This window comes from Salvia miltiorrhiza, chromosome 5 (assembly GCF_028751815.1).
Source record: "Salvia miltiorrhiza cultivar Shanhuang (shh) chromosome 5, IMPLAD_Smil_shh, whole genome shotgun sequence".
In the NCBI taxonomy this organism is placed as follows: Eukaryota; Viridiplantae; Streptophyta; class Magnoliopsida; order Lamiales; family Lamiaceae; genus Salvia; species Salvia miltiorrhiza.
In genome coordinates, this window is record NC_080391.1 from 30,282,352 (window position 1) to 30,295,479 (window position 13,128).

At 34.2% G+C, this 13,128-nt stretch overlaps 2 protein-coding genes across 2 annotated transcripts; both read left to right on the forward strand.

Moving 5' to 3' along the window:
* The first annotated feature begins 5,446 nt into the window (after positions 1-5,446).
* On the forward strand, positions 5,447-8,101 carry LOC131025789 (transcription factor AS1-like). The gene is made up of 2 exons (XM_057955576.1): positions 5,447-5,469; positions 7,660-8,101. Exons 1-2 carry the CDS (start codon positions 5,447-5,449, stop codon positions 8,099-8,101), a joined length of 465 nt encoding a protein of 154 aa, XP_057811559.1.
* A 3,863-nt stretch (positions 8,102-11,964) lies between these two features.
* On the forward strand, positions 11,965-12,660 carry LOC131025790 (uncharacterized). Its single transcript, XM_057955578.1, has one exon. It carries the CDS (start codon positions 11,965-11,967, stop codon positions 12,658-12,660), a length of 696 nt encoding a protein of 231 aa, XP_057811561.1.
* The last annotated feature ends 468 nt before the right edge of the window (positions 12,661-13,128 follow it).

A 13,128-nucleotide genomic window follows, 5' to 3' on the forward strand; every position in this document is an offset into this window, starting at 1 on the left:
CGACTCTTTCCTCCACACCGGGCTATTAAGGTTTTATATACGGCGCGTGCTAGTTCTATGCATACACCTATATAAAAGAAAAATAAAATAAAAAATTAATTTTCAGCATTTGAGCATTTTAACGACTATTTTATTGTTTTTTCATTTTTTTTAAATCATCCGTTCGAGGCAACGGTTCTTTCTTTACTTTTTATTTTTTACTTTTTTTATTTTTTTCTTATTACTTATAAATACCACTCATTCATTCTTAAATTTTGCACTACAATTCATACATTTTTTCTCCATTTCTTCTTCTTCAGTAATATTCTAACACTTCTTCATCCCATTTTCCTACTGAAAAAATGGACCATGATTTTGCAAATTGGTGGGGTGGATGAGCAACCAACCAAATTTGTCGGAGATCCGAACTTCTTCTTAGATGGGCTTTCGCCGTTCTCAAGGATCCAACACCTTCAACGCGACGAGTCTTGAGGGTATCAACTTGAATAACATTAAATTTGTTCAAGATGATGAAGTAGCGGAGATTCTTTCTATTGGGGAGAAATCACCCAGAGATTCAACGAAGGATGTACTTCTAGCACTTCGATTCGCGACAACAAACAAATAAAGTCGCACTTCCAATGAGTCCAAAAAGACGTCAAGCTGAGGCCACATACGAAAAATGCCGAGCCAATTGAAGAAGCTGCATGAGTAATGATCAAATCACTCAACAAGCTCAAGAAAAATATCAAGCCAACAACATGGCTCCATTCAAATACTTTGGGGCTTGGCATGTTCTCCGCAAATCTCAATGATTCGCATCCACCAACGACAACATCCATTCTTCAAAGCGTTCGAAGAATTTTGAGAGGGGTGTTCTCCGATCCGAACATCACAACGTCCTCCTTCTGCTATTTGTTACTGATTACTTGATATTTCTAAAGATGCCATCTTTGATTCTTTTTATCACACCCATGTGACTCCTCTCTTTTCATAATGTGAAAGAATGATTTAGTTAACAACTCATTGATGAGATACGATCAAGATTAATTTGAATATTTAGTTGGTGTTTAGAAAACTAAGGATAAGCTGCACTGCACATAATAAAAAAAAATGAGAAATAATAATAAAAATGAGAAATTAACCAAGAATATACAATCTAATTACTTATATATGATAATCAAGTGTAAAAAATTCTATATCAGTCCCACATTTGCCACAAAAAAAGAATGGGCCATGAAAGTCCTTCACTACTGAGATATACAAATTTATGGCCTTTTTAGAACATCATTCAGTTTCATCTTTGATCCAAAGACAAAAAAATTGATCATTTTCTGCAGTTTTTCCAACTAAAACATAGAAAACTATTTATGGCCTATTAGTCTATTACCACAAACCAATGTAGCCATCCTCTTCCATGGGCATCCCATTACAAACTTGAGAGTAATCCTGTAATCCTCCGAGCTCAACCATGTTTCGACTGACGAAATAACCGGTGATCTCGTAGCTATAGCTGGGACAAGAATAATCCATCTCCATATCAATCCATTCAAAATCTTGGTGATGAAGATGAGGAGATATGGAGGAGCATTCCAACTGATCTTCTTCAGAGAATCGACACTCCTCTGAAGAGCCGTCATCTGAGAAGTATGTCTCCGAACATGAATCTTGATTCATAATCTCAGGTTGAAGAGACTCAATCATGGCTCTCAACACTTCATCATCTCCCTCTTCTACTTGTGAGTCTTCAAGAAAAGACATAACAAGTGAGCTATTGATGGTTAGTAACTCATCAACGTTCAAATCATCACAACTCTGATCAAGGAAGCAGATTTCACTTGCTGCAGCACTGGCCATATTGTAGAAAAGAGATGCAAGAGAGAAAATGTATAGGAAATAGAGAGGGATATTGAGGAATTAGAAGCGTCACACTTTATTTCTTTCTCAATGTTTTTTGAGGGGTATTTCTTTCTCAATGTTGAGGACACTATTTATAGGATAATTATGTGGCAACTAGCCAACTACCATGGCTTTTGCATGTGCACTTGTTTCAACTAAAGATCACACTTTAGCAGATTATTATCAAAACTAAATCAATTTTAAATTTTGAATAATTTGAGTTGAAGCATTGCCCATGTGGACAGCTAACCTTGGTGATCCTACCATGCATGTACCTCTGTATAATAGTATATATGAATATGAATATGATACGGTGTTGTTTATATAATCATTAAATTAAGATTTCAATTATAAATGGTCACATTGTCATGAAATTTCCCAACATTGTGCTCATGATTGCCGTAGCGTCGGCAACCATATAATTAATAGAGAGATCAAGATTATAATAACTTATTAATAATTGATCATGACATTAGTTAATAGTTAATACTGGATTCTTTATATAATAAGGTTATAGTGATTGTTTCCACGTATGATCCTAGATACATCTGGAAATTAGAGATGAAGATCAACTTGCACTTAATTGGCACATGCATGGATTTATATTTTATAGATGCAAGATGAACATTGGAAAAGGTTGGCAATTGCACAAGCTTTAATTTTTTTTTTAAATTCAATTTATTATGTTTTTGTATGGAGTAATTTTAAGATAATTAACTACCAGAAATAACGCTTCTAACGACCGAAATTAACGATCGAAATTTTCGGTTAATTTAGCAGCCCTAACAACCGTTTCATGACCGTTTTTTATTTTATTTTATTTGTTAACGACGTTAATTATTTTTTTATTGGTCGTTAATATTTTTTAATTTTTTTAGAGATCGAAAATTCCGTCGTTAATATTTTTTTAATTTTCTTTAATTTTTTTAACGACTGAATTTCCAGTCATTAATATTATTACTCCATTCGTCCCAATTTTTAGTATCCATCTTTCCTTTTTTGGATGTCCCACATTTTTGTATCCATTTTCATTTTTAGTAAAAATAGATGGGACCCTTACTCCACTTTAATTATTTTAATACTCACATAAAAGTTGAGACCCTTAATCTACTCACAATACATCCAATCACTTTATTAAAATCCGTGCAACTCTCAATTGGATACTAAAAGCTGGGACGAGAGTATTATTTTAATTTTTTATTTTTTATATTTTTTATTTTTTTTAACGACTGAAAATTGGGTCGGTAATATAAAAAATATATAGGGTGTGGTTCTAGAGAAAACTACATTATTTGTGAGAACGTCAGAACTATCAAATCGATCTAATGCATCCACTGTAAAAATTAATGCATTCGCTGTTAAAATTAATGCACTCAAAAAAATAAAATAAAAATTGCTCATTTTAGAATTCGAACCCAGGATCTGCATTCATCCAACAAGATGATGCATCCATCGTAGATCTTGATGATCGAATGACTAAAAATGGTTCTCCGTTCTTCTTTTATTTAATGGTTCTTTCTTGAACCTCCACACACACACACACACACACACACACACACATATATATATATATATAGAGAGAGAGAAGGGTTCAACAGAGAAGCTAAATATTGTGGAGAATAGAGAATTCGTAAAATAAAAACGAACAGATCTATAATTTTAATGAACATATTAATGTACCGCATGAACAGCAATTTGCCCCGGGTTCGAATCCTGTTGGTGGCGAGTTTTTCTATATTTTTACTAAATACGTCTGTTCGTTAGTTATGTTGATCTGTTCGTAAACTATATAGATTTGTTCATGATGAATAAAAAGATAATTCTCTGTTGAACTCAACCCTATATATATATATATATATATATATATATATATTGGGGTGGGCTACCGTGAGAACACATTTTAAAATAAGAAATAAGAGAAAGTTTTAATATATGAATTTTATGTAGAACACGTGTGAATTCGCTGTATAAAGGTATGAATTGTGAAAAATAAATTTTTGCTACCTTTGGGATTCGAACTCAGGACCATAAATCCATCCAACAGGATTATGAATCAACCGTAGATCTTGATGATCTAAGGGCTGAAAATGATTCTTATTTTATATATTAAGAAATGCTCTTATTTTAGCTCTTCCCTATATTTATATATATATATATATATATATATATATATATATAGGAAGAGGTTCTAATAAAAACCTATGTTAAAATGAGAACTAGGAACCTAATCTTGACCTTTGAAATATTAGATCAAATGGTTATGATTTAGTCAACAAAAGAAACTGTGCATCTATTATATTTTACTGTGCACTTAAAAAATATGCAATTTATGCAATTGAAACCAACAATGCAAAATACTCAAGCAAATCGAAATTGTGCATCTATGCAATTGAAACTGTGCATCTATGCAATCGAAATTGTGCATCTGTAGTTTAATCCCAGCCCTCTATTTTATTTAAATCAATGGCTTTAAATTGGTTCCTAGTTTTCATCTTAAGAGGGGTTTTTATATTAACCCTACCCTATATATATATATATATATATATATATATATATATATATAGGGGATGGCTAAAATAAAAACACTTCTTAAAATATAAAATATAAAATATAAACAATTTTCAGCCCTTAGATCATCAAGATCTACGGTTGATTCGTAACCCTTTTGGATGAATTCGTGTTCCTGGGTTCGAATCCCAAAGGTAGCAAAAATTTATTTTTCACAATTCGTAACCATGTTGGATAAAATTCGTACATTAAAAAACGTTTATATTTATATTTTAAGAAGTGTTTTCACTGTAGCCCTCCCCTATATATATATATATATATATAGAAGGGTTCAACAGAGAAGCTAAATATTGTGGAGAATAGAGAATTCATAAAATAAAAACGAACAGATCTATATTTTTAATGAACAGATCAATGTACCGCATGAACAACAATTTGCCCCGGGTTCGAATCCTGCTGGTGGCGAGTTTTTCTATATTTTTACTAAATACGTCTGTTCATTACTTATGTTGATCTGTTCGTAAAATATATAGATTTGTTCGTTCTCTCAAAAAAGATAATTCTCTGTTGAACTCAACCCTATATATATATATATATATATATATATATATATATATAATTTTCAGCCCTTAGATCATCAAGATCTAAGGTTGATTCGTAACCATGTTGGATGAATTCATGGTCCTGAGTTCAAATCCCAAAGGTAGGAAAAATTTATTTTTCATAATTCGTAACCTTGTTGGATGAATTCATGTACGTTCTACATATAATTCGTACATTGAAAAACGTTTTTATTTTTATTTTAAGAAGTATTTTCACGGTAGCCCTTCCACACACACACACACACACACACACACACATATATATATATATATATATATAGGGAGAGGATCATGTGCGAACTGATGAACAACGATGTTCATGTGCGAACCAATGAACAAATACATAATATACATGAACAAAAACGCATGAACAACGATGTTCATATGGAGAACCATGAACAAATACATAAAATACATGAACATAAGCACATGAACAACGATGTTCATGACAGTAAGTCATGAACACCGTTGTTCATGTGACGTATGAACAGCGATGTTCATGACTTAATGTTGAACAATCGTTGTTCATGTCCAAATAAAGGGCTGTGATTGGTTCCCCATTCTCACAAAAAGATGTAATTCTCACTTGATCTCATCCCTATATATATATATATATATATATATATATATATATAGATATAGAATAAAGGGCTGTGATTGGTTCCCCATTTTCACAAAAAGATGTAATATATATATATATATATATATATATATATAGATATAGAATAAAGGGCTGTGATTGGTTCCCCATTTTCACAAAAAGATGTAATTCTCACTTGATCCCATCCCTATATATATATATATATATATATATATATATATATATATATATATATGTGTGTGATTCTAGATAGAACTACATTATCTGTGAGAACGTGAGAACCATCAAATCTAATGCATCCACTATAAAAATTAATGCATTCGCTGTTAAAATTAATGAACTCAAAAAAATAAAAAAAATTGCTCCCTTCAGGATTCGAACCCAGGATCTGCATTCATCCAACAAGATGATGCATCCACCGTAGATCTTGATGTTCGAATGGCTGAAAATGGTTCTTCGTTCTTCTTTTATTTAGTGGTTATTTCTTGAACCTCTCCCTATATATATATATATATATATATATGGGGCCGTTCCAATGAGACCCCATAATTTTAGTGAGATCTAGGGCACGATCTGGTGCGTTTATTTTATCAATCCTATGGCTGATATTGTATCTGGAGGGTGATTTTTTTTTGCAGGGTTCGAATCCTGGAGAGAGCAGAATATTTTAAATTTTGTTATTCATCAGTATATACTGCATTGCTCATCAGTATATACGGCCATGTTCATCAGTATATATGTCCTATTCATTACGAATATTTCAAATTTTATTTTTCATCAGTATATACATCTTGTTCATTAGATATGCATTTTGTTCATTAGTATTATATGTCTTATTCATTGTACTCATGTTACACAAAAAATATGGGGTCTCACTGGAGCGCGCCCCTATATATATATATATATATATATATGTATATATATATATATATATATATGTGTTTTAATGAGCGAAAATTCCTCATTAATATTTTTTCATATATTTTTACTATCAGTCGTTATTTCGGTCGTTAGTATTAGTTTTTTTATTATTTTTTATTAATTTTTTATATTATTCTTTTTTTTTAATTATTCAGAATATTTTAAAATCAATTGTTATTTTTCAACTAATATTTTCTTTTAAAAAAATAACGATAATATTATTTTTTTATTATTTTAAAAACGATCGTATATTTATTATCGTCACTCTTTCGTCGGCATCATAAGTCTTAGATATCATCTTGACATATTCTAAGGTTATGAATTAATGATATCGTATATTGAAATAGAGTTTAAATGAATTAATAGGTGTTAGTTATATCAATAATACGTATGTTTTATATCAGTGACTACTCGAAAGAAACTTCAAGGTTAATCTACAAAGATAGGTGACCCATTGGGAAGTTCGTCAAAACGTAAGCGATTAGGTTGAAAATACATTAGAAATACCAAAATAGTTGTGGGCTAAAAAGCTAGATTGTTAAAAATATACATACATATATATATATAGGGCCAAGGTTCAATGAAGAAGGCCTAAATATAAGAGAGAAGAGAGAAGTAATCTCATCCGTTGATCTTATCTAATCTAACGGACATGATTTATTCACGCCATGTTCAACAGATATTTTCGTTGAACATATGGGGGGTCGAACCCCAGAACCCCCAAAAATATTGTATATGTTCAATATATTTGATGAATGTTCAACGAAAAAATCCGTTGAACATGGCGTGAATAAATCATGTCCGTTAGATTAGATAAGATCAAAGGATGAGATTACTTCTCTCTTCTCTCTTACATTTAGGCCTTCTTCATTGAACCTAACCCTATATATATATATATATATATATATATATATATATATATTACGATTTTTTTTTTATTTTTTTTATTTTTAACGACGGAAAAATTCGATCGTTAAAAATAAATGGGAAAAGTATCAAATAAGCCCCTATCATAGTGACCCTTATCACGTTTAGATCCCTATAATCGAAGTTGGGCCAACTAAACCCTCAAAGTGCCTAATTTTTAACAATCGGGCCCTCCGCGCTAACAGCTGTTTAACACCGTTAAGAACTTTTTTTTTTCTAAAGTCGCCGGAAATCTTGTCTCGAGAGGTGGAAGAACTATCTCAAGCTGGGCATCAAGAAAGGCTCCCTCACCCAAGAGGAGCAGTCTCTCGTCATCCATCTTCAGGCAAAGCACGACAACAAACGAAAAAAGATCGCAGCTGAGGTCCCCGGCCGCACTGCCAAGCGTCTAGGGAAGTGGTGGGAGGTCTTTAAGGACAAGCAGCCGCGCGACCACAAGGATAACAACAAGGAGGCCCTCGACCCCATACTCGACTCCAAATACGACCACCTCTTGGAGACTTTTGGTGAGAAGCTCTTGAATTCCATCACAATGCCGCCAACTCCCAATGGTGGTGGCACATTCCTTCAACACACCGATCCGTCCCCTGCTCCCTTGTCTTGGGAAGTCGTGTGGAGAGAAGAGATTTTAGAGAGGGCTTATCTTGTTCATTCGATTTTTTAGAGAGATAGTGATCGAGGGATGGAAGGCGCCGACTCACTGGTCTTCCCAAGGTGGCGGCTTGCCACAGATTCAAGAGGAGGCGGCAGCTTCTAGCCGGAGGGAAGGTCCGCGGAAGGATATTCAAAGACAAGGCGCTGTGAATCTGAAAAGAGAGGCCTATATTAATGGCGGAATCTGGAAACGAGCGGTTGATAACGCCGAAATCTGGAAAAGCGAAAGAGAAAATGAGAGATGTATTTTCCGACGAGTTTTCGACGACTTTAGCGAAATTTTAAAAAAAATCTTAATGGTGTTAAACAGTCGTTAGGGCGGAGGGCTCGATTGTTAAAAATTAGGCACTTTGAGGGTTTAATTGGTCCAACTTCGACTATAGGGATCTAAACGTGATAAGGGCCACTATGATAGGGGCTTATTTGATACTTTTCCCAAAATAAATATTTTTGGTCATTCGTTAATGTTTGGAACGACCACTCAAATAACGACCGAACAAAATGGTCGTGAACCGTGTTAACGACCATATTTTCGGTTTAACGACCGAATTTTCGATCGTTAAAGCCGCATTTTCTGGTAGTGATTAGCTAGGATTCACCTATCCAATTAGGATTTATATATAATTATTTTTATATTTATTTGAATTAACAATTACTCTCTCCATCCCACTATAAGTGTCTCAAAAAACTTTTCGGCACGAGAATTAATGAGAATGTGTAAATTGGTTAAAAGTGGTAGGGCTTACATCTTTTCTAAGGGTTATATTTTTTTCATTTATGGAAATAGGCCACTTATAGTGGAACGGCCCAAAATAGAATACAAGCCACTTTTAGTGAGACGGATGGAGTAATTATTAGGGTTAATTAATTCAAAATTAGGGTATATAATATTTTTAAAATTTTATAATTTTTAGAAAGCGGTGATAGTTGGTGAGGTAATTTTCAAAACTGGTGTGTCCATTAGTGGCAATGTGTATAAATATATGAGAATTGTAAGGGTGATAGTTAATGAAATTATTTACAAAACTTGATTAGGAAAATATGTCGTGGACGAATGAAAATGAAAAAAGAAATGTTTGGTGGACATAAAAAGTAATGAGATTAACAATGAAACATGATAAAGTTCTAATGAATTGTGGGATAAAAGGTCTGATCCTATTCAGAGTTGGTGTGGCCTAAATTTTTCATGGGATTCTATACGGACCGACCCAACTTTTCATTTATATTTACTCTATTGGAAAAGATGAAATCCAACCCAATTAGTAGAACTTAAGTAGTACTCCCTCCGTCCGCCAAGATTATGGCAATTTGCTTGGACACGAGATTTAATAAAATTGGTGATGGTTTTGATGTAGTGGAGAAAGGGTCCCACCACTTTATAAGATGAGTGGTTGAGATTGAATTTTGAGTGATTTTTTTGTAAATAAAGAGTGTTAGTAAGGATAAAATATTAAAGAGGATGGTGGGACCATTGCCATAAAAGGAAAGTGACATAATCTTGGCGGACGCCCGATATAGTAATTGTGACATAATCTTGGCGGACGGAGGGAGTATATAGAACTCAATCTCATATCTATCCATCTCCTTGATCCTAGAGCTAATATTCACTCCTTATTTTCTATTCCTTTAATTTAAGAATGTTATAGTAAGGGTAATATTGTAAGTTGATTTTGTTTCCTTCATTTACGTGATTTCTTTTTCTTTTTCTTCTTCCTCCTCCTTCTCCAACTGAGTTGTGCAATGCGCCGCAATAGACGATGGCGGTTGATGCGCAGCGACAGGGATGACGGCGGCAACCACCAACGAATTCTCATGTAATGATTCGAGGATGTATTATGGTTATGGTGCGATAGATAATGAAATTTTGATAGAAGATTAATTGAGAGATCGATAGATATGGAGGCTATGGTGGTGGTTTATGGCGGAGTTTGTCGGAAATCGGAGAAGGAGGAAGTGGGTTACAGAGGAGTTCATCGGAGAAACGAAGAAGAAGAAGAAGGTTGTAAAAAACTGGTGGAGGAAAATTGGAAAGGATTTTGCTGTCAAAAATTAAACCATATATATTGTGTTAATGAACCATGCATCATTTTTCCTGAAATTTGCTATATTTAAATAGTATGAGAGATTTAATTTTACATGATTATTCGGGTCACTTTAATTTCTAACGACAAAGTTGTTGATCATTTTCAAATAATGAAGACCCGTCGAAAATCGAAGAACCGACGAAAAAATCAGAGAAGGAGGCAGTAAGTTACAGAAGAGTTCGCCAGGAACACGAAGAAAAAGGTTGCAAAACTGGTGGATCGGAGTAAAATTGGAAAGAATTTTACTGTCAAAATTAGACCATGCATATTGTGTTAATGAACCCTGCTTTTCGTGTCAATGAACCATGCATCATTTTTTTTTCCTGAAATCTGCGATGTTTAAATAGTATAAGAGATTTAGTTTTACATAATTATTCGGTCACTTTAACTCGTCAAAAAACAAATTATATATTTGTATATTTTTCTTCCTTATGTGGGAATTATCACTTATAGTCATTTTTGTTAAAAACATAAGTTTTATAACCCTAGTTTATAATAGATAAGTTATATAGTCATTTTAGGCTTAAAAGACTATAACACACTTTGACTTTTTTAAAACTTCGAGTACTCGATGGCACCATCGTGTACACCATCGAGTAATGAAAAAAATGAAATTTTTTTACAACACTATCGAGTAATCGAAGTACTCGATGGTGTACACGATAGCACCACGAGTACTCGATGGTGTACACGATGGCACCACGAGTACTCGATGGTGTACACGATGGCGCCATCGAGTACTCGATGGTATACTCGATGGTGCCATCGAGTACAATAAAGTCAAAGGGTGTTATAGTATTTTAAACTTAAAATGACTATATAACTTATCTATTATAAATTAAGGCTATAAAACTTATATTTTTATGAAAGAGGACTATAATAAGATTTCTCTCTTTATGATTTTGTAATTATCTATCGCATCACCAATTCAAAATTTTGGATTCGCCGCCTCCCTCTCTCTCCTCTTCTCTTGCTCTCCCCCTTTCCCCATCGCGAAACCTCCCTTTTCCTCCTGAAAAATGTCCTGCGATCCGATCAAAAATTGAGGCCTCTATTCCTCCTATCTCTGGGGTTTTGATTAAGAGAGAGGATGACGAATAGGCTATACCACTGTTACGTTATTTTTTTGAAGTTATATATTCTCAATTTTAGTAATAAAATTACCGTTGTTGACTTGTGTCATTGGTAAACGGCATCATTTTGGGATTTTTTTAAATTAATAAATTAGGGATGTAGGGCTTGCAAAAAAAAAATAATAATAATGGTATCCTAAGTACATTTACAAATTAAAATAAAAACTTATGTTATTTTAAGAAAAAAGCAAATAAATACTACTCCCTTCGTCCACAATTTAAAGCCGTACTTGCTCTTAGTTTTTTGTCCACAAATTAAAGCACTATTCTGTTTTTTTAGTACTTTTTTACTCTTCTTCTTTTCTTATATTTACTACCATTTGGCACTAATAGACCCACCTTAAAACACATTTATTATTTTTATATTCTATATTTACTACACTTTATCATTAGTGGACCTACTCACAACACCTTTATCACTTTAGTCAACTATCTTTATCACTTTAGTCAACTACCCTTATATTTCATTCACATCACCTTTTTCAGCTTTCTTAGTCTTCGTGTCCACACCAGAGTGGGGCTTTAAATTGTGGACGGATGGAGTATTATACTAATATCAGAAACAATCACCTACCCACCGTGGACATGCATAATGTGCCCACCATGATGTGACAATTGTAATTATAGTAAGAGAATTGTTCGAGAGGGAGAATGATATGACTGAAGCTTTAAAATTATTTATATTCGGATGTTCCCCTCGCTGTGGTCTGGAAGATGGCTGGGATTGGAAGGCGATGAAGGACGGAAGGTTTTCAACAAAATCTGCTTATGAAGCTCTTGTGGCCACTAGAAGTGATTCATCTGCTGTGACTTACCAAAACGAGACGTCTGGAAAAATTTGGGACGCTCCGGCTCCTTTCAAGGCGAGAGTTACTGCATGGAGATGCCTTCGCAACAGATTGGCAACTTGTGACAACCTCATCAAGCGGAAGGTGGCGCTGCAGGTGGAGGATAGCTGGTGTAACTCATGCGCTGCACAAGAAGAAACGGCAGCACACCTATTTCTTCACTGCCCAAAGACCGAACAGGTGTGGGATCTCATTCAACAGTGGGTCGGACAGAGAACGGCGAGACCCCAAGGTATCCTACAACACTTCTTTATCTTTGTTCATGGAGGAAGAGGAAAAAGTAGCAAGAAGTTCCTCAAGGCGTTGTGGATTTGCACGGTTTGGCTTATATGGAAGAGCCTGAATGAGAGCAGATTTGAAGGAAAGGTTTGCGATGCTCAAAAATTGGTGTTGGAGATCAAAGGAAGAATGTGGAGCTGGAATCACTCTTTTGGCACCACAGTTTCGGATGCATGCTTTTCGAAGTGGTGTTCTCGCGAGTTCACAACTTCTTTCCTGTACTAAAACTCGGTACCTCTGGTACCTTTGCTCTTCATTTATATTACTCTTCTTTTCTTGATCAAAAAAAATATACTCCCCCCGTCTGCCAAAGGTGGAGCACAATTATTATATCGGGCGTCCGCAAAGAGTGTACCACTTTCCTTTCAAGGAAATGGTGGCACCATCCACTTTAATCTTTTAAACTTACAAACACTCTTTATTTACAAAAAAATTCACTCCAAATTCAATCTCAACCACATATCTCATAAAGTGGTGGGACCATTTCTCCACTACATCAAAATCATTATCAATTTTATTAAATTCCGTGCCCACCTAAAGTGCCCCACTTTTAATAGAAAAATAAACAGTTTTAGCTTTTTCCACCCACCATATGGCATTTCTAATTAAGATTGGGTTGGAAAAATGTAACCTGTTTAGATTTCAGTTTCAAGTGAATGCTTGGCTTAGAGTGACAAGACGCAGATGGTCCTC

What these genes read in the sequence shown, in the direction of transcription:
- LOC131025790 (XM_057955578.1), top strand. Translation starts at nt 11,965, where the DNA reads ATGACTGAAGCTTTAAAATTATTTATATTCGGATGTTCCCCTCGCTGT.
- LOC131025789 (XM_057955576.1), top strand. Translation starts at nt 5,447, where the DNA reads ATGAACACCGTTGTTCATGTGAC. An exon ending in AACACCGTTGTTCATGTGAC is followed by an intron (nt 5,470 to 7,659) that starts GTATGAACAGCG and finishes TTTTTTCTAAAG; the next exon opens with TCGCCGGAAATCTTGTCTCG.